The sequence below is a fragment of the Clytia hemisphaerica genome, unplaced genomic scaffold (assembly GCF_902728285.1).
Source record: "Clytia hemisphaerica strain Z4C2 unplaced genomic scaffold, Clytia hemisphaerica genome assembly, whole genome shotgun sequence".
Classification (NCBI taxonomy): domain Eukaryota; kingdom Metazoa; phylum Cnidaria; class Hydrozoa; order Leptothecata; family Clytiidae; genus Clytia; species Clytia hemisphaerica.
The window spans coordinates 10,192-30,564 of NW_027103803.1; the positions used below are offsets into that span (position 1 = coordinate 10,192).

Genomic DNA, 20,373 nt, shown 5'->3' on the forward strand with positions numbered 1-20,373 from the left:
TTATTTTTATTTTTACTGTTATTTTAGTATACAGTACCAAGGAAAATAAACATACATACTCTTTGGATCAATTTATAGAAATAGAAATAGACACATACTAGAGAAAAATTTCAAAATTAACAAATGTCAAAAATGTAATCCTTGTTAAAAGTTTTGTAAGATTCTTGAAATTGTTTCAATATTATGTTTTGAAGTATATATCGTCGTCCACATGACTAAAGGTTCAATCTCAAAATAAGTGTCTTGGAAAATTGGAAACCTTTTTTTTTTGAAAGAATTTTCTTTGTTTCCTAGACAAGATTAGGAAATAAATAAATATGGACAATGAGCCAATGAAAAAGAAGAAAAAAGGCAGCAAAAATAGAAAGAAAGGATGGCGAAAAAATGTAGATGTGGAGGATGTCGAACAGCACCTAGAAGATGCCAGAAGAGATGAAAGAACAGGGTACAAATTGATAATGTTTATAAAGGATAACATTGAATATGGCTATAATACAAATTTAGTTGTTTTACATGCAGATCATTACAAAAATGATATTGGTTGATCTTTAGAAAAAAATAATTTGAGGCTTGGTTGGATTTCCTCAGTGTATAAAGCTCAAACTTTGAATTGAATTACATTTGCATAAAGCTTTTCAGGGGATATTGATTTCAGAGCTTTAAACTTGAAAATAGCTTTGTTATCTTGCTACTTTGCCAATACTATTTTGCAAAATAACTGTTTCCTTTATATCATACATAACCTTTTAAAATTGGGGTTAGTGTACTTTACGATGCACGATCCAACGATTCGCGATTCGCGATGCGCATAAATTATGCATAAATTTTCATTATTTACGGATAAACCAATCAAGCTCATTCTCGGAAATTCACTCGAATTCGAGTTGAGGCGAGTTGAGGAATAAATATTCGAGTTGTTCGAATCGAACTTTCGCACGTGCAGGAGAATGTCAACTGTTGTAGGGTCAGTTTGAAAGAATCAGGCAAATTGAAGAAATGGATCGTATAGAAGAGCTGAATTTCTTATTTTCTCTGCTCGACAGTGAAAAGGTAAGTCTCATTTGCTTCAACTATTTCTCACTCTAATAACATAACAAAAATGGTACCCAAAGCTTTGCTGTTTACAGCTGGGGAATCATGGTTGTTAACCCTATTATTATCAGGCTTTTTCGGATTTTGTATTCTCACTCATTCTGGTGTTTTCCACCAGCCTTGCATAACTTTTGATCTAGAAAAGGTATGGACTTGAAATTTGGCACAAATGTTCTCTATCATAAAAGAAGTTCATAGAAAAAAATTTGGGTTGATGACGTCATCTTAAAGGTGATGACGTCATCACAAAGTTTCACAATTATCGCTGACCAATGAAAAAGTACTGTTCAATAAAATAGCAATCAAAGTTGAACGAATGGAGATTTTTCAATTCTGTTTTAAATTTCTAAAAGCCAAAAATAATATCTTTAACATATTTGCCGGTGTTTACCATACTAATAAAATTAAGATTTAAAATCCATGCAGAAAATGAGTAAATTTTTTCAAAAAATAATGACGTCATTTTTGATGACGTCAGCAGTTTTTGAAATTTTTTTAAATAATTTTTAAAATTTATCATTAATACCTATAACCTGTCAAAATTTGAAGTCAGTTGGATGGCTAGATCAAAAGTTATGCTAAATTTAAGATTTTGGGATTTTACAGGGTTTTAGCTGGATTTTATGATATGCCTGCACAAAAAAGTCATAAAACCTGATCTGGTTGGTGTATAATTGTAAAATTTGGTATACATGCTGCTAATAGGATTATATTAAAAGTCAAAAACTTTCAGAGTGTTAAAAAAAATTTTCAGTGAGCTATTAGCAAAAGAGTGCCAGCCTGGTGGAAAACACACCCCCCCCCCTGATAAAAATAGGGTTAAGCGTTAAGAAGATGTATTAATCTACAACTTGTAAGTAGCTGTAAAAACTCTGTTCTGCTGTTTGCAGTACAAGACGTCCTCCCCATACATAGTATTAATATCCAGGCCCTCCTTTTTCATGAGATCACAATGCCATTTTTATTTGATGTTTACCCCAGCTCTTTTTACTATCAATTTCTATGGTTATGCCAGTCTGGAAATGATGAGAAGTCCACACCGAATTGTTATTTGTTTAAATTGCAGCCAACGCCAAAAAAGTTCCACTCGTGGAACAGCAAGTGGATGTGGGCCTACAGGGCTTACACTTCTGCTCCTTACCTTACGCCGATACGCCAAAAGGAATTTTACAGCCTCACGTCAAATATATTTGGTGGACTGTGCATCATTTCCAGACTGGTGGTTATTCCAGACCCTCCAACTCAATACAATTGATAGGTTTTTCCAATCGATGGATTGGATATCGATTGGTTCCGATAATCGATAGACAATCGATATTAAGGATTTTGAGGGAGGCTTGATTACCTATTGATTGATCGATTGGTCATTGATTGGCTTGTTAATGATCGATTGATTATCGATTGACTCTTTAAATGAGCGATTACACTGTAGAACAGATTACCAATCGTTCGCCAATCGATGATAATTATCAATCGATGATCAATCGATCAACAATCGATAGGTTGACCAATCGATAATCAGGATTTTAAAGAAGGCTCGATTACCTATCGACCAGACTCGATCATTCGAACTAATCGAACTGATTTTCTAATCCAACTAATCGAACTTAATCGAACCTAATCGAACGATTAAAGTTGGATTAGTCGAACTAATCGAACTTTCAGATTTTCTCCAAAATTGTGAGTGTTCGATTAAGTTCTATTAGTCCGATTAGATTTGACTATGTTCGACTAGTTTGATTCAGATTAAGTTTGATTAGTTAGAATTAATGGAAGGACCTATCAAACTAATCCAACTAGTCGAACTTAATCGAACTAATCGCCAGACGACTTATCGAACTAATCGAACTCAAATTTTACCAAAAATTGTGAGTGTTCGATTAGGTTTGATTGGCTCGACTAATCGAACTCTAATCGTTCGATTAGGTTCGATCAAGTTCGATTAGTTCGATTAGAAAATCAGTTCGATTACAAGTTCGAATGATCGAGTCTGTCTGGTATCGATTATCAGAAGCAATCGATATCCAATCCATCGATAGGTTATCGATTGGAAAAAGTTATCGATTGTATCGAGTGGGAGAGTCTGGGTAAATGGGGGTGGACGACACTGAATTTCAGAGGTTGAAATGATTTTGTAAATCTGGAATTTCCAAGACATTTTCTTAAAAATGAAGGGAAAACGCGTAATTTTCCAAGGCATTTTCTTAAAAATGAGATAAAATGATGGAATTTCCAATACCTGTTAAAAAAATCAATCAATCAGTCAATTTCCAAGTATATATATTTTGAATTTCACATCGAAGTTCTGAGGCTTTATTTTTTACAAAAAACCGTGTCGTCCACAGGGGGTAAACAGAAAATTTCTGGAATAGCTCAATCAGGATTAATTACCTAGGCTCAATTACGTACCTATCAATTGATTGATGGTCATTGATTGGCTTGTAAATGATCGATTGATTTTTGATTAAGACTCTTAAATGATCAATTGGTTATCGGTTACTGCAGTACAGACTAACAATCAATAGCCATTCGATGATGATATCTATGATATATCTATACCTATGTAAGATCAGACGTGATTAATCCATGGTGGCCAGCGACCCTTGAATTCCTTGAAACCCTTGAAATACCCTTGATTTTTTTCCTGCCCTTGAAAATTTCCTTGAAACCCTTGAAAAATCAATATTATCTTAGGGACCCTTGAAGTGCAAGATTTATACCCTTGAAATCCTTGAAATTTCAAATTTTCAGGCCATTTTCAGCCATAGAAATACAAAATTTTTCTCCACTGCGTGGGATATAAACATCAGTGAATCAAATGAGAAAACTTCTTTTGGAACCCTGAGATTCAAGGGTTATTCCACGTTTATTCTTTAGGAGACTTCTTCTTCTTCATTCTTTTGGAGTTTGCCCTTGAACCTGTTAAGTGCGACTTGAATAAAATTAGATCGGCAGGTCTGGGTGATAAGATGGGTGGTTGTGAAATTGATTCTATCGTCTGAATTGTGTGCATTTTCAGCCAATCCAAAGCACTGAAAATCAAAAATTTTCTCCGTCGGGCCCAACTATAGTGGGCCCTCCTTTACCACAACTATAAGGAAAGTATCTGCTTGAAGAATGCCTTTGAGATTATGTTGAAATCAAGGGCAAGGGATTGAGGAGACTGATTTGTTAGCTAGAAAGATTTCAAGGTCTTTGTGATTTTGTTAAAGAAAACGTTTTAGGGGTAATTTGTGCATTTTAAGGGGGTTGAAAATTCAGCACTGGCCAATCAAAAATTCAAGCTTTCTCCTAATGTCGACAGATTTCCTTGAAATCTTTAAAAACTAGCAAAGATCAACCACAAAACTCTAGAAACCCTTGAAAATCTGGGGTGGAAATCCCTTGAAACCCTTGAAAATTAGTCAAAAATGACCCTTGAAACCCTTGAATTTGTTGAAAAAAAGTGGTGGCCACCATGTAATCGAATAATTCAATTACCGAAGTCATCAAATTTAAAATTGAAGCTAATCAAAGCAATTATTTTTCAATTAATCGAACTCATCGAGGAGTAATCGAAGCTAATTGAGATCTGAAAAAGTTCGATAGATTTATAAACTTTAATTACCATTGATCTTCTTTGATTACCTTTGATTAATTTGATCGAAGTTATCAAAACTATTCAAACCTCAATCGAAACTAATCGAAGACTAATCGAATTCATTTAAACTATCGAACTAATTTGAGTTTATAACATTTATTTTTAAAAAAGGGTGACCCACCCCCTATTTTGGTATCAATACCAACCGAGGATAACTCTTTTTTCTAAAAAATAGGGGGACCCACCCCCACCAATACCAACTTGACTTTTCAAAATTTTAAAGGAAAAAAAGACACCACCACCCGGCTATGGGTCTGGTACGGTTTGTGTAATTTACGATGTGCGATCCAACGATTCACGATGCACGATGCACGATCCATGCATGATTTATGTCGATTTATGTTAATTATTTTAATTATGCACAAATAAGTTTTCATAATGCTAGCTACAAACATCATATAACAATAACGAAAAAAAAATTAAAAAAAGAAGTGGAAATAATTTATCATAATCAGAAAGATTATAATAACTTATATCTTCTGTGTAGAAAAAACAAAAATTGATAGCGAGAGTTTGTTTTTAAAATGAAAGAAAAAGCCTTGACGTCATAGAAAAGTTTTGGCGCGAAAAATTTATTAAAAGAAAACTCATTTTTGTACGTTTATTATTTTTTAAGAACAGTGAATAAGGTAAATAAGGAATCATTGGCTACATTACTTTTGGCATGTTCTTATAAAAGCCTTTTACCAACAGAATGGCAACTGGTGTTTTTATCTATTTGATTTTTTCTCTGTTTGATGATCAAGTTAATTCATTTTATTTGATCTTTCTCAAAAAAGGTGAGTTTATACACGCGCTAAACGTCTTCCCCTAATTTACCACAACATTGTAAATTTTTGTTTATAACCCTGTCTCAATCCAATGCATTTGGTTGGTTTAATCGGAGAAACGTTTTTTTTTTAAGAAAGAAAGCAAAAAGGTTACAAGATATTCAATTCAAAGCATGGGCATGTTTTGATTTGATTTGATTGTCGAGGTTAAAATTTATACACGCATACTTTACATTGATTCTCCAGGAATACAAAAGAAGGAATTAAAACATGTGATTACTAAAACCTATAAATGCATAATTAGAATAATTAACATAATATATGCATGGATCGTGCATCGCGCATCGTGAATCGTTGGATCGTGCATCGTAAATTACACAAACCGGGTCTGGTATCTGGATGTTGACCCCCCCTGATTTATCTTGATGTAAGAATTTTAAGAAAATTATATTCTATTGGAAAAACTTTGACCTTTTTTGTCAAATTTTATTTTTGGGTGGCAAGCGCCCTCTGCACCCTATGTGGGAAAATTTGCAGCATTATTGTGTGCTACTTCAATAGAAATGTTAGCGTACCAATTTGAACAAACTCATAAGGGGGAAGGAAAATTTTCTGGGGGGAACCAACCTGGAGGAAACTACAGATAAGATTTGAAAGCCAGTTATTTACCATCTAGAATTGCGAAGGTAGTGTATACAATTTCACTACAATTTCACTGGAAATTGATTTCATTAGCATAAAAAGCTTTCATTTTTCCCTTGTACAGGAAAGGGTATGCGATGTTTGTTAGGTTTTTTAGGCTCTTATATTATGCAAATAAATGCATAGGAATAGAAATGGATCAAAAATGGTCCAGTAAGGCTAAAAAATATAGCCTAGAAGTCTGTCAACCCCTCTCAAATGAAAATATTCGATTAAATTGAAGAGATAGTTCAAAATCGACTTGTTCGTCCGAACTTTAAATCGTGGAAAATGTTAAAATAACCGGAATTCTCAATATATTTTGTGAGAGATTGTAGTTTTACACTTTCTTCCCCCACGTCATACTCTTAGGTGCCAAATAAATGGGGGGTTGGAATAAACGAGAGTTTGGAAAATTTTTAACAAGCGCGGGTCCTTCATTTGGCACCTAAGAGTCAGTGCTGAAGAATATTCATATTTAGCAAAAGTCTGAGCTATTGGATGGATTTGGTTTTTTTGGCATGAAAGAGTCAATTTTCGCAGTGCAGTAGCAGAAAGCTGGGAGTTAAGGGGAGGTGTGATAATCAGACTTTATTAAACAGGGTTTTTCAGCCTTATGACCCCAGGAATTAAATGTTGATGTAGTAAAGATAGAATAAATCTTTTTTTGGAATTGGAAAGGCAATTAACCCAAGTCCATTTTTGTTTTACTTTCAGTATCACCGTATGCCTTATGGCCCATTGGTTCATTACATTACACCAGAGCTTGATGACAAATTGGACCTTAGCCATTTGCGTGAAGCTTTTGCAGTTGACAATCATCAGGATAGTATCACACTACAGGCTCAAGCAAGAGACTACCATATTGATCAACCACTTATTGTAGTAAATGAGTTTGATGACATAATTTATGAACAGTGCAAAGAAATTTTGGATGGTATTACTGGTGATACCCCAGCATGTCTAGTTAATGTTTTCCTGGATGAAGGAAAGAAATCTGTAAGTATTTTTTAATTCTTAGATAAAAGTAAACAGGGTTTTGAAACCACAATTTTTGGGCAACATAATTACCACTTTTGCAGAACAAGTTGATTTTAGAGATATTTAGTCGCTAATTTCATAAGTCATTATCATTTTCAATGAAAATCAGTATTTAGCTTCTTCTATGTGCAAAGTCATTTAGTCGTTAGTTGTTTAGTTCTCTTTTATGTCTTTTCCAATTACTTGTAGAATAAATAAATTATTCTTCTTTTTCCTGGTAGTTGTTCAATAAAGCAAAGTATCCATGCAGAAGTCAAACGGAGGAGTCAAGTAATGCCCCTGATGGTTTTGAAACTACGCAAAATGACGACATTGTAAGTTGGAGGTGTATATTATATAGAAGTAGAAAATATTGGTTTTGCTGTCCTCTAAGCAAAACTACTTGAAACTTGCTGACCCAATTAAAAATCAATGTTTGTTCCAAGAGGCAATATCATACTGAAAAATTCCTGGATCAATAAAGCTTTTTTCACATGTACGTAAAATTTTACTTAAAGTCTTAGGAAACCCCTTTCGTAGAGGAGCTTACGAAGAGTTTTGCTCCTCCGGACCATGCTGATGGCCGCTGTTCACATGTACGTTTGGTTACTTTGTGAAGGCATGTTTTCATTCGTAAAGCCCTCTAAAAATGACGTCATCGAAACATTCGATTCAGTTTTCGAATCTTTTCACGTTCGAAATGTATCATTCAGTTAGGAACATTTTGCGAGTTCCTGTACGTGGCAGCAATCAAAAAAATCAAAGCGACACTCATAAAAAAATTATGTTCGTGTCATTTTTATTATTTTTTTGCGTAGACAATACAGCAAATATATTAAATATTAGCAAACTTTGCCTTTAATGGGCTGTAAAATTATTTTGCAACGGTAGATTTTTTTCCAACTATCAACAATTGTGGAACAATCCTATTTAAACAAAATTGACCAGCGGATTTTTATCTTTTCTTCTTCTTCATCTTCAATAAAGCACTCATACTCGACTGAAATTAAGCACATAAGTTATTCTTATAAGTATTGATGTTCACGGAAAGCCTGTTTGCTGCGCGCTGCGATGGAGTGCATGACGTAACTCGCGCGGCAAATAACTCTCCTTCTGTTGGATGGCAGTATGGGCGTTTTTGGCGTCACCACCCTCGAAACAGCGGGCGCCTTTATTTTCCTGCGATTCTGTCCGCCATTTTAAATGCAGTAAACACAATAGATTCAAAAGGGCGTGCTGAACGTGGAAAATCTTTGGTTTTGATCTCCTGTTTGGAAAGTTGCAATGTTTTCGATCGGAAAGGATAAGAAACTTATGTTTACAAGTGTCATTTAATTTTTGCTGGATGAGAGCTTGGCAGGACTCTGGATGGTGATCTTAACTGTCATTTGAACGTTTTTTACTTCTTTTTTTCTTCTTTTTTACGTAAGCCGCTTACGAAAAATTGCTTGTGATCGAAAATTTTTAAACCTAAGCAAATTTTTCATTAGCCCTTGCATAGATTTTTGAGCCTTACGTGAATGCTTAAGTGGAGTTTTTTCTCGTTACATGTACGAAGAATTTTCGTAACGTAAGAGAATGAATGAACACCAATTTTTTGTAAGGTCTTAAGTAAAATTTTACGTGCATGTGAAAACACCTTAAAAAAGAAATTTTCCAACCCAGTCAAGCAGTTGATTCATAACACTGCGACAGGTATCTGTCATTTTGGAAAATTATTTTAGTAATTATATTAGTGCTCAAAAAGGGGTAAGCCACCCCATAAAACAGGTAATTTGTGGGGATTCTTCTAGATATATATAAGATTTCACTGTCCAGATATTGTTTTTGTATTTAGCAAAAATTTCAAATTTGTTACGAATTTTTCAAAAAAGGTTTTTTGGTTCCTACACCACTTTTGTCATAGTTCACATAGTAACAGCATGACCCCCCGACCATGCCACTGACCGATCCAACTCAGCCACTGACCAACTAAACCCAAATTTAAAAAGTTATACCTCAAAATTTAAGTTGGACTGGACTGTCCTCTTTCCGATAAAAGTATTTGTTTTGTTTTTGTGAATGTTATATTACTCAAATTTTCTTTTTTTTTACAGGAGTCTTCCGAACCCTGTGATTTCTTTATGGACTCTTCAGTGTCGAATAACGGGATCTCATTGTCAAACACAGAAGGTGCCAACTTATTGCCAGATCCTGAAATTAATGAGGACATTGTTGTTGATAAGGTATATCAAAATACATTATTTTTTGTTTTTGTATAAAGCACAAGTTTCAACTTTTAAAATAATAAGAAAAAGATTTCTCTCTGGTACTTAGTAATTGGGGGGTCTAGAATAAGCATTTTCATTAGACTTTTCCTGATATTTCGCTGTTACACAAAAACATTCTTTATAACAATGCCCACCATGAACCATGGTTCAATTGTCAATAAAACTGACTTTCTAAGCCAGAACTCTCTAAAAATCATTACATTTTTTTTCATGAACGCTGATGCAAAATTCCAAAATACCAAAATTGTGACGAAGCCTGATTTTCAAAAAAACATTTTTTTACGGCCGAAAATGCCGGAAATCACCGTTTCTGCAGATTTTCATTGGATATTTTTCTTTATTATTACGTTGTTTTTTCACTCAAAAATGTTTTAAATAACAATATCAACCACCTTTCATGGTTCAATTGTTAATAAAACTGATTTTTGCAGCCGAAACTTTCTAAAAATCACGGAAAATGACCCTTTTTAAAGAGATTTTCATTTGACTGTTTCCCCCGCTGTTTCCTTATATATTCTGGTTTTTTTTCGGTCCCTGTATGTTTCTTATTTTACTTTTCATTTCCATTCTATATACATCATAAGCAATGTGCTTGTTGAATATTGAATAAATTTTTCTCTTTTTTTTGTACTAGGAGTCTTCCAAACCTTGCGATTTCTATATGGGCCTTCCAGTGTTGAATAATGGGATTTCGCTGTCAAACGAGGAGATCACCAGCTTGTTGTTGAACCCTGAAATTAATGGAGAATTGATCTGTGATAAGGTATAGAAATACGTGATTTATGTTTTAGGGGGTTTTATGATTTTATCATGATTTGAAATTATCATTAGGGAAGGGTTATCAATCAGGATTTTTGAACTTTTAGGGGGTCAAGCCATTAAGGGGGTTACGATTTCATACAGAGAGGGTTTTGATGTAACTTTTTAGTAACCCCTAGAATAGTTTTGCCTATCTTCGTAGTTTTTTATGAATTTATTTAAAACCATAATACTGTCATTGCAATTGCTCTTCCCTGAACAATCTACTCTCAGGTGCCCAATGAGTAGGGGGTTGAAACATTTTATCAAATTTCAATTCATGATATGCACCATTGCAATGTCTTCCGTTCCACCCAATAGCTGATTGGTTGAAAGTGACGTATTGACTGCTTTTACGTCACTTCCAACCAATCAGCTATTGGGTGGAACGGAAGACATTGCAGTGGTGCATATCATGAATAAACGGAGGGGACCTAGTTGCCAGGCAGGGACTTGAAAATTGGGGATCTGGAAAACTCCGAGTTACGATGAATTGACATTTTATGACGTCATTTTCGTACAATTTTGACGTCATTGTGAAAATTTTAACTAGGTTGTTTTTCGAGCCTTTACGTTTTCGAGTTATTTGACATTTTTAACTCAGTTTCCACGATGACGTCCGGGGGTTGGAAAAAGTCGAAAAATTAACAAACGGGGGCCGTTTATTAGGCACCTGAGAGTGTCTAAACTGGATAAAATTTTCACCGTGGTCGCATGAGTTTTCTTCAGGGGTTACTAAAACCTTTGCAAATTTTGTAGCTAAGGGGGATTATAATTTTTTTATAGGGGTTTCGAACCCTTCACCTATATCAAGAAAATTTTAAGCAAGTCAGCCCAATCCAATTCAGTATTGGGCATCTATTCGCTAGCTTCTCATTTTTTGCAGAAAGACAGATGACTAGGTTTTCTAAAAGATAATTCTCTATGTATTAAATACTGTCTAATTGTTTTATTTATAGGTTCCAACAAAATGTCAACGAAACATGAGCTTTATCGTCAATTTGAATGCCCTCAAAATGCAGTCCGATATTAGCGCAGACGACAATGGCTCGTACATGAATGGTTACAGTCGACCAACATCTGTTACATTTAATGGCGACTCTTACATTATCTCCAAATATAACGGCACTTCGAACTCCTGCAAAACCTTTCATCGGAAAATCATAAGATTGCGAAAGGATGGTGGCGAAAATTACTTTCAATACTGCCTTTTGCAATACAATTTTGACGGGGAAGAAAGGAGCTTTACCGTGGCGTCTCACGGAAACGCCAAGAAAGCAGGCTCTTACAAACAGACACAAAGCAGTGTAAGAAATATGGTGAAGACGACCGGAAAGTCGAACAAGCCTTCAGAGACGATGAGGAAGGTAAATAAAGAACTGGGCGGCACACTAAAAGCCACATCATCTGGCTCCTTACCAAGGAACAATTGTCAGGTCCGCAATCTAAACAGAGCAAACAAAGGAGAAACATCTAAAAAGGACACTCTTGCTATGATGATGGAAGAGTGCAAGAAAACAATGAAATCTAGTAGATACTTTATCCGCCGTGTCGAAGGGGCCCCTGAACCAATGTGTATTATCGGATCTGAAGCAGCATTTCAGGATTTAGACAGATATTGTTGTAAAATGCCTCAAGGGTTAAATTCAGTGTTAACAGTCGATCCGACATTCAATTTTGGTGATTTTTTTTTCACTCCGATAACATACCAAAATCTAGCAGTGTTGAGGAAGTCTACAAACAAACCGAAGATTGATATGGGTCCAGCACTTATACACTACCGGAAGATGTTTTCTTCATATCATTACTTCTCATCGAGCCTCGTCGGAATTCACCCTGAATTAAGCGAGTTGAAATGTTTTGGAACGGACGGAGAAGCAACACTTCAATCAGCATTCTCGAAAACGTTCCCGTTCTCTGACCAGCTAAGGTGTTTTATCCACTCCAAGAGAAACGTTGAAGAAAAGCTTAAAGAACTTGCACTTCCGATGACATCCAAACAGACCATCATCCACGACATTTTTGGCAAAGTAGAAGGAACCCACAAGTAAGTAAAGTTTGATTTTATTTCGGATTTAGAGAAAATCGCTATCTGTATAAAATTTGCGGTTGAGCTGCTCTGACTTGAAATTTCACGAGGACTTATTATCGCGGATGGAACAATATAGGAGATAACATGTTCACGGTTTTGTGCCTTTTGACTGCCAAATTATGCATGTGGCACCCCCAGCCCCCAGCGGCAGTTTTTAGAGGGTGCCAAAGAGGAAAGCGTGCCAAAAGGCGCCTAAAAACACTAATTTTGCCGCTCATTTCCCTTTTTTACCTCGCAGATTTTAGCTTAAGAGGAAGAATTGTCTAACATTTTCGCGCTCGCTTCGCTCGCGTCCTTTTGACACTAAATCTTTGAAGTAACAAGGCGCCAAATTACCAATTTTCTCATTTTGCCTCCCTGTTGATGGAGCCACCAGCGCTTCTTTTATGCCAGCAAACATTTTGAAAGTAATAGTACTTAGTTTTGGTATTCTATAGTATTTTTTTAATTCCTAATCGACGTTTTTTTTCCTTTTTACTTCCCAGGATTGAGGGTTTGGCACATGCACCAGACGCCAACATGTTTGACATCTATGTTGAATCCATCAAGAATAAATGGGACGATATTGAGTTGCCTCATGTTCCAAAAAATCAATCACCCAAGTTTCACGAGTGGTTCACCAAAAATGTTGTGCCTTATATGAGGTCGCACATGTTGACTAACATCCGACAACGCAATGGCATCTCTGAAGATTTCTCCACAAACCAGAGTGAATCCCTTAACGCTAAAATTCGCCGGAAAACAAAGTATCAAGCACACGAGCTTCCAAAATTTCTCAACCTCATGCAGGAAGTATATGACACCCAATTGGAAGAAAACAGGTCAGCGTTTCACGGAGAAGGAGATTTCAAAATATCCGAACTGTTTCCTAAATTCCAGATAGGAGACTCCTATTACAATCTTCCTGATGATGAGAGAATCACAGTTGAAAAAGCTTTCTATGAATCTACCGTTTCTGATCAAGATGAAACACCCGACGAAGGTATCCCTGGAATCGATTGCACCTATTCGAAAAACATAATCGCAAAAGCAGAACGAATCATTGCAGCTGGTGGTGTCGTACCGTTTGCGGAAAGCGGAACATATCACGTAATAAACACCGATAGTTCGCGCCCCCATTATGTCAAACAAAAAAAAGATGGATCATTCACATGTGACGACCGGGACCTACGCGCCGGTTGTGTGGGATTCAACGGAAGCGGTGTTTGTTCCCATACATACGCAGTCGCAAAGGTATCAGGCCAATTAGATCGGTTTATGGCTTTTCTTAGAGCTAGTAACACATCTGCAAATTTGACCAACATAAGTAAATTTAATGTCAGCTCTGGTGCGGGTAAAAAGTCAGGGACAACCCGAAAAAGGTATATCCGAAAAGTCGAATCATCTACACCAGTTGGGGAAGTTGTAAAGCAAACTACATCCGATCATAAGCCGTATCGTTTGGTGTACTTAAAGGACCATCCTAAAGTCCGTAGTTGCGGTGGCTGCCCAGTTCCGATCGCTCGACCGAGTTCCAAAGAAGTTTTCCCCCCTCCTGATGACATTGCTATTACTCACATGGAGATAGCAACTTGGCGAGATAAGAACACCGGGCTCCTGAGAAAATCAAACAAGGCGAGCGCAAGATATTACCACCTGAGCCCTGTTTGCATAAGAAAGGGAAATAGCGGAGCAAACAAGGACTTCTCATTCGAACAGTTGGATTCCACCACCATCCAACTTTTAACAGAGCATAAGAACCTTATTAAAAAAAACTTTGGAGTGGATGTTTAGGTCTTGCTCAGTTCGTTGTTCATTCATTCATTCATGTTCGTATTGACTTTGTTTCATGTTATTTTCTTCATATATAGTTGACGCACTCTAATTCGATCTTCAAGGGGAATTGGATTCTCATCGAATGAGGGGAAACTCCCGAATAATAGAGCGTCGTACATGAGAGTTTCTTGTTGACTGTGACTTTCAATTTTATCGAATAAGGGAGCGCACCGAATAGTAGAACGTCGAATTAGAGAGCGTCGAATTAGAGAGCGTCAACTGTATAAGTTCGTTCATCCTCCTTTGGATAATCGCTAACAATATTTGTCAAATTACAGCGTTTGTTTAATAAATCACATTTTAATATTTGATTTACTATGGTTTGGATAAACGACAATCATTTGTTTACACGCTTTGAGAATCGACTGCACCGTAATTCCACAAATTTGATTGACATCGTGGATTTTGCATTCTGAGATGGGTCATTTTTCATTCTATATTTTACCATCAAGGTGTTAACGAGACTAATTTGTAAAACTAGTTATCTTTTAAGTCGGATATTAGAGTTATGTCTTAGAATTTCTTCATTTCCCAGTCATTTTCTAATCAGCGCCGCATTAGGAAGTGCGGCGCTTATTGGAGGGCGGCGCTCATTAGAGGGCGGTGGTCTTAAAATTTTTGAGGTTTTCGGTGCGGCGCTCTTTAGAGGGCGGCGCTCATCAGAGGGCGGCGCTAGATAGAGGAAATACGGTATCTAAAAGAAATCGAACGGACTGAGTCATTTCTGTCGTCCTATCGACAGTTCGTTAAATTAGTATTTTTTTAGTCTTGCTGCTAAATGTGTTTACGGCAATCGTGTAATTTAAGCTACATTCTTTATAGTTTGAACAAAATTCACGTTCTTGTCTTATCTTTTAATCTGCAATAGTTTCAAATGGAGTTATCTAACCGTAAATTTTTAATTTCGCCAGCAAATTTGTCATTGAAAATTGCTTAAAAACGTCAAGGCTTTAAAAGAGTTTGGTTAGTGTTTGAGATGTTTTTTATTTTTCATACTTTTATTAGCAGTTTTTTTAAAGTAGGAATTTTTAAAGCAGAGTCATTTTTAAAAACGAAAACTTATACATATTTTAGAACATTGTAGAAAATTGTCTTTTTCGTTTCCCTTTAGTGGCGCCTTTCCTTAGATCTGCTGAAATCTAGTTATCGGGTTATCTTGCGCCTAGCAATCCCCTTACTCACCACGGAGCAACCAATCTCGTAAATTTTCCTCTACACTTTTGTGCTTAATTGTAGGGGGGGGTCACTTTGCATTTTTTGGGAAAAAAATCACCCCAATTTCACTTTATAATAACCCCCCTACTTTATGAATTTTTCCCAAAAAAGTCTGAAAAAGTGCCAAAACCTACATTTTCCTAGGGGTTTTTGGGAAAATCACCCCAATATCATTTTATAACGACCCCCCCCCATTTTATGGATTTTTCCCGGAATACCCACCTCCCCGCTTATTCCACCCCCTACAATTAAGCACAAAAGAGTACTCATCTTTCTTTGCGACGGGTTGGAAGAACATCTAACTCACTCTTACTTAGATAATCGTTGATGACTTTCAAGTGAAATTCTTTTCTTTCAACCATCGAAAACAATTCGTCGCATCAAAATAAGAAAGCCTTAAGTCCATTTTTGTAGTTTTGAGAAAATCAAGTTTAAAGGTTTGAAATGGCTGCCATTTTTGACCATGTTGGGCTAGCTAGCTGCTTTTTTGATATGAATATAAATGAAGAAAGATCTTTCAAGTTCTAAAGTATCAACATTGTCACTTATACCATTGCGGAGATATGAATGCTTCTTCATAGCATGTTTTTCGAGAATGGACTTAAACCTTTTTTTTCTATGTAAATTTCCTTGATTAAAACTGAAAATTTGAAAAATTTCCAGTGAAAAAGTGTCTTAACTCCAAAATGGACTTAAGACTTTCTTGCTTTAAACTTTCTTAACTTTTTTGAACTCTTTAACTAAAACCTTAATCTAAAAGGTCCTAAAGTCCAACTAAAATGACAATGGACTTAAGACTTTCTTAACTTGAGAAAATTTCAAAAATAAAAATTCTTATTTTTCAAAAAACTTAAAATTAGGCCACTTTAGGTTGGTTTTTGATGGATTTAAGCCAAAAATTCGATAAAAAATGGGGTGTAAAGCATCGGTATGGTCATAACTCAATTTTTGAAAAAATGGACTTAAGGCTTTCTTATTTTGATGCGACGAATTGAGATGGGGTGTTTGTAATAAAGACATAATCAAAAGCCACCGAACTAATGGCCTTTTGAGAGTTTCTGTTTCCTTTTTAAGTATTTCAGCGTTAAGTCCCTTTTTCCAAGAATTGGTCTTGAAAATACTATAGTGTATGGCTTGTTTTGCTCAACTTTGCAACCGTGCCAAAGCTAAAATAACCGGAAAATTCGGGGTCTTTGTATCTTTGGTGCGTTCAAAATTTGAGTAATTTTAGGTAAAGTTCTGTCTTCTATACGGATTTTGCTTCACACTATTCCCTAGTAACTAACTATTCCCAGGTTCAGAAATTGAAATTTGCCCCCGCCACATTGCGCTGTTTGGATTATTAAAATCCGCATAATTACTGTAATTAGCATAATTTATGCGCATCGCGAATCGCGAATCGTTGGATCGTGCATCGTAAAGTACACAAACCCTTAAAATTGTTCACTTTTTCTAGAGGCTCAGCAGCTGATATTGAAAGCAAGGACTTGTTCTTTGTGGAAAAAGAAGTTAAAAACCTCGGTAAGTTGGTTTATACAGAGCTCTTGTAGTCAGAATACTGGGGTCATTGTAGTCAGAATGAGTATAAAGAGTCTGGTTGACCAAGTAACGGTTTGTAGCTTCATAACATAATTGATATTGATATGCGTGGATTCAAGTTGAGAACAAATAAATATAATGAAATTTGACAAAGTATGAAAAATCACTGTACTTGCATTAAGCTTGACTTGATCAAGGTCAGATGCCAACTGATTGCAATGAGTGATAGATTTTTATGAGTTATTTTTTTCTGAGAGGCCTTTGCAATTATTCTATTGAAACTTTAGTGCAATCTATTTGTTGGTGAAAATAATAATCTATTTCCCTGACCAAATGCTTTGATTAATGCAGATTTTTTTTTTGACAGCTCCCCCAAAAAAGTCCAAGCACACTTCTGAAGATGAAGAACATGACGAGGAAGTATATGTACCAAAGAAACAACAGTTCATGGAACAATTATACCGGGAGAAAGAAAAAGAATTGAAACGGAAGAAAGCTGAGAAAAGTAAAAAGGCAGTCAATGTCTGGGGTCAAGGTAAAAAAATAATTAGTAATATCGTTTCAATTACAAGTTTTTATTGACCTTGCCGTAAGAAGGCCATACTTCAATTCAAGGGTCAAGGTAAAAAAGAAAATTTGTAATACCGTTTCAATTACAAGTTTTTATTGACCTTGCCGTAAGAAGTATGGCCCTCATTCTCTTGGCAAAGAATAGAAATATATATGATTTTATTTCATTGCGGGAGGGAAGCTCTGGAGAATTGGTTGCAAATGAAGGTACCAACTATATGAAATTTTTATTTTGTATAAAATATATATATTTTCTGAATTATTCAGAGGTGTTGACAGTGAAAGACGCTTATCTGGATTCGACTGTAAAGAAAGCAAAAGTGGTAAGACTTTTACCATTATTTTATTCAGTTGTACTTCAATGCCCAAATTGCTCATTAAATAGAGAAGATTTTACAGCGCTGTTGGGCGTTGTTTTTCTTTATATATAATAAACTAAGCATAATTCCAGTTCAGAACTGTTTTTTACTATCGAATGTTACTACGACAGAGAATTTTAGAGTTTTAGATTCACGTAACAGTTACTTTGAAATATAACACAAGTAAGCACTGACTAACTAGCATTGTCAACTGAAAACTTGGACTCATGTCAACATTTTGTTTGATACAATGCTATATTTTTCTCTTCTTCAGAAACCAAATACAGTTGGAAGAGGGAAATTGGAAGGAGTTGGTGCTGTCTTACAACCTCTTCCTGGCTCGTCGTATAATCCTGATTTTGACTCACATCAGGTTAGTTCTCAACTTCAGTTGAGCTACAATCTGACAATGTGTCTGTCTGTCTGTCTGTCTGTCTGTCACAAAAACTTTAGGGCAGCCTGGAGACTTTAAAAATGGTTGGACTTGGCTGAAATTTGGCACACTTGTTCCTTGGGTGAATATCTGGGGGTGTTTTTTTCATTTTTTGAAAATTTTGATTTTTGGGGGCTGGGGACGAGTTTTTCACCAAAACGAGGCTGGCAGCTTGGAGACTTTAAAAACGGTCCGATTTGGCTGAAATTTGGCACACTTGTTCCTTGGGTGAATATCTGGGGGTGTTTTTTTCATTTTTTGAAAATTTTGATTTTTGGGGGCTGGGGACGAGTTTTTCAACAAAACGAGGCTGGCAGCTTGGAGACTTTAAAAACGGTCCGATTTGGCTGAAATTTGGCACACTTGTTCCTTGGGTGAATATCTGGGGGTGTTTTTTTCATTTTTTGAAAATATTGATTTTTGGGGCCTGGGAAAACGAGGCTAAAACTTTGGGGCAGCCTGGAGACTTCAAAAATTGTTTGATTTGGCTGAACTTTTGCACACTTGTTCCTTGGGTGAATATCTGGTCTACAATTGGGCCTATGAATAATTTGAAGCCACTGAATTTGGCGTTGCGCACGTTCGACTATTTTCATTCAATAAATCAAATAAATCTGCTTGCATTTTTTTGTTGAAACTTTTCGAGGAAATTAGCAAAGACTACCCATTTTCAGGGCTGAAAGGTTTTGTTTTTAAATAAGAGTGATCCTGTTTACTGACTCATCAATTTTAATTATTAGAATTGACACGAATGTGGAACAAGATTGGTCAGAAAGAGGGAATGAAAAACATTTTTTTGCTTATATCAGCATAATATAACAATAGACAGACACTATATAAAACATATGTTTGATATGAAACGGGAATATTTATTTGAAAATAAAAACTTTAATATAACGGACATTATCCAGCTTAAATTGCTGCTTGTCCAGCCCAAAAATCAGAATTTTTCAAGCTTTAGCTTAGGATCAGAAATTTTGTACAACCCTGAAATCATTGAAATTTCGAGCCATGCATTTCTCCCTCAAGAAGTTAAGAATAAATCAAATAAACAAAGTTATTGACATTTAAATACCCTGAAATGCATTGTTTTGTGACCCCTCTGTTCATCTCACCTGTACTTTCACTGTAAGATGGAAAAAAAGTTTTTCATGCCAGGCTGTAAGTATGTGAACTTTGATGCCTCAGGCAAAATTATTGAAATATCTTGAGCATTTTCACTTAAGCGAGTTTAACTTGATTAACCAGGTAGGTCCATAAAAGTATCACTTTTTTTCTGCAGGATCTTTTGGGTAAGGCACACACCGAAGAAGAAGAGAAATTGAAAGCAGCTGTCAAACTTAACATGCAAGTCAAAATGGTGTCAGTACAACAGCTGAAAAAACAGGTAAAATACTGGAAAACACTTTTTTAAGAATTAATTTTAGGCCAACTTTTTGTTGCCTCGACAGTCCTTGGTAGCCCCCTTGGTAACATTCCGGGTGCGCCACAAAAAAGTTTCTCTCTTTGAAACTAATTTTCTCGAAATCTGAAAATTTTAAAAGAACCATTCCTATTTCATTGGAAAGAAGAAAGATAGACTTAAATTTTGATGGGTCATTTATTAAATTCGATAAATGAGATCAAAAGTCATGCTCGATTGAATAAAAATATTACTTTCAGAAAGGGCTCGAAAACGTTAAAAATCGACCTATCAAATTTTTACTTTAAATTTGGCAATCGCAATAGCCTTTACATGATTAAGAGCATTTTTCATTAACTAAACACATAAATTTTGAAACTGAAGGGTCGAAAGGGTTTTAAATCCTCGTCAAAATTAATTTAATTTAGTCTTACCGAAATTTTCCTCAGATTTTTGGTTCTAGACTGCATTAAGTCTATGTAAGGCTGGATCTACCTCGAAACCCATATTTGATGTATTTTTATGAATTCTACCAGATTTTTTGGCCTTTTTCGTCGACGAATTTTCTTCCTTTCATTGGAATTCAACCCTCCTTTAAATAAGAAAAAGTCATTTAGACAGCTAATTATCATTTTTAATGACGGAAACGAAAATACTGATATATCATGTAATTATGC

At 35.6% G+C, this 20,373-nt stretch overlaps 3 protein-coding genes across 3 annotated transcripts in view; all 3 read left to right on the forward strand.

Moving 5' to 3' along the window:
- Nucleotides 1–278: 278 nt before the first annotated feature.
- Nucleotides 279–20,373, forward strand: part of LOC136806329 (ribosome biogenesis protein NOP53-like) — a 29,151-nt gene continuing 9,056 nt past the window's right edge. Inside the window, exons 1-6 of the mRNA XM_067062884.1 lie at nt 279–445; nt 16,850–16,914; nt 17,300–17,467; nt 17,770–17,825; nt 18,136–18,234; nt 19,577–19,681. Of these exons, the coding sequence (XP_066918985.1) occupies nt 318–445; nt 16,850–16,914; nt 17,300–17,467; nt 17,770–17,825; nt 18,136–18,234; nt 19,577–19,681 (621 nt within the window). The 5' untranslated portion in view covers nt 279–317. The remainder of the gene's footprint in view (nt 446–16,849; nt 16,915–17,299; nt 17,468–17,769; nt 17,826–18,135; nt 18,235–19,576; nt 19,682–20,373) is intronic.
- Nucleotides 948–10,242, forward strand: LOC136806363 (uncharacterized). The gene is made up of 5 exons (XM_067062926.1): nt 948–1,050; nt 6,901–7,182; nt 7,446–7,538; nt 9,300–9,428; nt 10,108–10,242. Exons 1-5 carry the CDS (start codon nt 997–999, stop codon nt 10,240–10,242), a joined length of 693 nt encoding a protein of 230 aa, XP_066919027.1. The 5' UTR covers nt 948–996.
- Nucleotides 11,235–14,210, forward strand: LOC136806328 (uncharacterized). The gene is made up of 2 exons (XM_067062883.1): nt 11,235–12,318; nt 12,849–14,210. The coding sequence occupies exons 1-2, from the start codon at nt 11,255–11,257 to the stop codon at nt 14,134–14,136; spliced, it is 2,352 nt and encodes a 783-aa protein (XP_066918984.1). The 5' UTR covers nt 11,235–11,254; the 3' UTR covers nt 14,137–14,210.

Coding starts and splice junctions, on each gene's coding strand:
- LOC136806363 (XM_067062926.1), top strand. CDS start 997: ATGGATCGTATAGAAGAGCTGAATTTCTTATTTTCTCTGCTCGACAGT. Junction 1,051..6,900: donor CTCTGCTCGACAGTGAAAAG/GTAAGTCTCATT, acceptor TTTTACTTTCAG/TATCACCGTATGCCTTATGG. Junction 7,539..9,299: donor CTACGCAAAATGACGACATT/GTAAGTTGGAGG, acceptor TTTTTTTTACAG/GAGTCTTCCGAACCCTGTGA.
- LOC136806328 (XM_067062883.1), top strand. CDS start 11,255: ATGAGCTTTATCGTCAATTTGAATGCCCTCAAAATGCAGTCCGATATT. Junction 12,319..12,848: donor AAAGTAGAAGGAACCCACAA/GTAAGTAAAGTT, acceptor TTTACTTCCCAG/GATTGAGGGTTTGGCACATG.